Consider the following 2,647-nt stretch of genomic DNA (forward strand, 5'->3'; position numbering starts at 1 on the left):
GTATGTAGGCATGTATGTATGTAGGCATGTATGTATGTATTTGTACGTATGTAGGCATGTATGTATGTATTTGTATGTAAATCTATGTATGTATTTGTATGTATGTATGTATTTGAGTATGTGTAGGTACAGTAGGAGGCACCTAGGCTGGGAGGGTGAAAGACTGTCCTTCTTCTTTCTTTTCTTCTCTACTTGACAGAAAGAAGAAAAGAAAGCAATGCTTTCTTCAGCTTCCTTCTCTCTTTCCCCAGGAACGATAGTTTGCATGCAGAATCTCAACTCACATACATACGTAGGGGAGACCAAGAGATACACCTCTCTCCATACATATATATACATAGAGACAATATCTGTGTCTTTATACACACATGCATATATGGCGTATATCTACGTATATATGAAGAGACTCCAAGGAACAATTCTCATAGAGAAAAGATGAGGCTTCATGGCTATTCAATCCTTACGTCTCTTCCTTCCACCTTCCTCTCTTTCTTCTTTATCTATCTCTGTCTTTATCTATCTGTCTCTATATATGTTGGATGGAGGTGACTGCCTTGAAGCTATCTATATATCTTGAATCTGCTTATCTACCTCTATGTATTTATGTATCTTTAGTCTATCTATCTATCTCCCTAAAAGTTTTGTTTAAGTGATCCTCCTTGGAAGTGTCTTTCTCCTCAACAAGGACAGAAGAGGCAGAGGCAGAAGCAGGTAGATCTCTTTCTAGTATCGATCTAACCCGCCGAGTAGCTACATGAAGAGACAGACAGAGAAAGAAAAAAAGAAAGGGCAGGAGAAAGAGAGAGGGAAAGAAAGAAAGAACGCGTGGGAGGAAAGAAGAAAGAGCGAGAAAGAAAGAAAGATAGAAAGATAGAGAGAAGAGATGAAAATAGAAGAAATAAAGAGAGAAGTGAGGAGACACGTCTTTTTCGCATGCATTAAGAGACTTTCTTTCTTCCATTCATTCATTTAATTGTTCATTCACATATCCATTGAACCAAAGAAAGACTCCTCCACAAAAAAGAAAGAAAAAAGAAGAAGGAAGAAACACCTGCTTGAATCGCTTCAAATGAGAGTGACCTATCTATCACTTTGCATTTAACCGCCTCGAGAGAGAAGGAGATATCTCTCACATTCAAATTCGCTTCCATTCTTCTTCTTCTTCTTTCTTCTTTTCTTTCCTCTTCATTTCCGTTCTTCGAGAAAATAAAAGGCGATCGGCCCATTCTCTGTCAGGTCTTCTTCTTTTTCTTCTCACTATTCTATACATGTCTACAGATACACCTGTCTTCGGCTGTATATACAGCCACACTGTATACATCCACACACTGCGATCAGGAGCGCTCGGAGTAGTCCTAGGAGTCGTCCATATGTATACATAAATATGTGTAGGTGAATATAGCTACATATAGGAGCAGGAGAGATTACCGGAGATCGTGAGAGATGAAGGACTTTAAGACTTGACTTTGAAAGCCCTAGACAACCTGTAAGAAGCTTCGGAGAGAAACAGGCATGACCCGTTGGAGTGTCTTATTTATATGCAAAATGAAGAAAAGAAGAGAAGATCTAAAAGAAAGAAAAGAAGAAAGAAAAGAAAGGGTTTATCGTTGAAGGCTCTACCTTTGCGAAGAAGAGGGGGAAAGAAGAGCAAAGGAAGGAATGATCCTCTCCTTTTTTTTCGTTCTTCTCTCTTTCCTTTAGCTTCCTTTGAAACGCCGCCTTCTTCTTCTTATCTCTCTTTCTTTCTATCTTCTGCTTTTCTTCATTCTTTCTCTGCCTTCTACACGTCAGGCCTCGTAAATGAAAAGAAAAAGAGAAAGCGGAGAAGAAAAAGGAAGACGTGACGAAGAAAGAAGAGAGAGACAACTCAACCTTAGAAGAAAAGCGGGCTTGGCCAATGAAACAATAAGTATACATTGATACATATATATATGTATGTATAGATATGTGTATCTATATACGGGTGTGAATGTGTATTACATGGCTATGTATCAAGATGGGGATAGGGGAGAAGAAAGAAGAAAAAGGTCAGTAGTCGATACGAAGAAGAGCGAGAGGCACGAAGAAGATGAAGAAGATGCTCTCTCGTTCCATTCTCCTCTTGCTATATATACATATAGTTTCTTTCTATTCTTTCTTATATCACATTAGAGTCTTTCGTGGCACCTCCTGCCCTCCCCCATTCGTTCGTCCGTAGGCTAGCATTGACTAGTGCTCTTTTTTCTTCTTTTCTTCTTGAAAAGGATCACTTCATTCACTCGAGTTATCTTAAGAAGAAGAGACAGAAGACTCTCTTTCCTCTTCTTCTTCTTCGTCTTCTTCCTCTTCATCTTCTTCGTCGTCTTCGTGGGTATGTTTTCGATATGTAACTTTAGCAAAGAGAAGGATAGCTGCTGAGACAAGGAAAGAGACAATACTGGAGATAAGATAGGCCAAGACCACAGCCCCCACTCCTGCCGAATATAAAACCACCTACACACACACATACATAGCCATACATAGCCATACATAGCCATACATAGCCATACATAGCCATACATAGCCATACATAGCCATACATAGACATACATAGCCATACATAGCCATACATAGCCATACATAGCCATACATAGCCATACATAGCAATACATAGCCATACATAGCCATA

General features: G+C 39.3%; 1 protein-coding gene across 1 annotated transcript; it reads right to left on the reverse strand.

Moving 5' to 3' along the window:
• Positions 1-97: 97 nt before the first annotated feature.
• CSUI_009329 (alpha-n-acetylgalactosaminide alpha- -sialyltransferase 3-like) lies at positions 98-2,645 on the reverse strand. Its single transcript, XM_068069445.1, has one exon. The coding sequence runs from the start codon at positions 2,634-2,636 to the stop codon at positions 2,199-2,201; it is 438 nt and encodes a 145-aa protein (XP_067918581.1). The 5' UTR covers positions 2,637-2,645; the 3' UTR covers positions 98-2,198.
• Positions 2,646-2,647: the final 2 nt, after the last annotated feature.

This window comes from Cystoisospora suis (assembly GCF_002600585.1).
Source record: "Cystoisospora suis strain Wien I chromosome Unknown contig_5541, whole genome shotgun sequence".
Classification (NCBI taxonomy): domain Eukaryota; phylum Apicomplexa; class Conoidasida; order Eucoccidiorida; family Sarcocystidae; genus Cystoisospora; species Cystoisospora suis.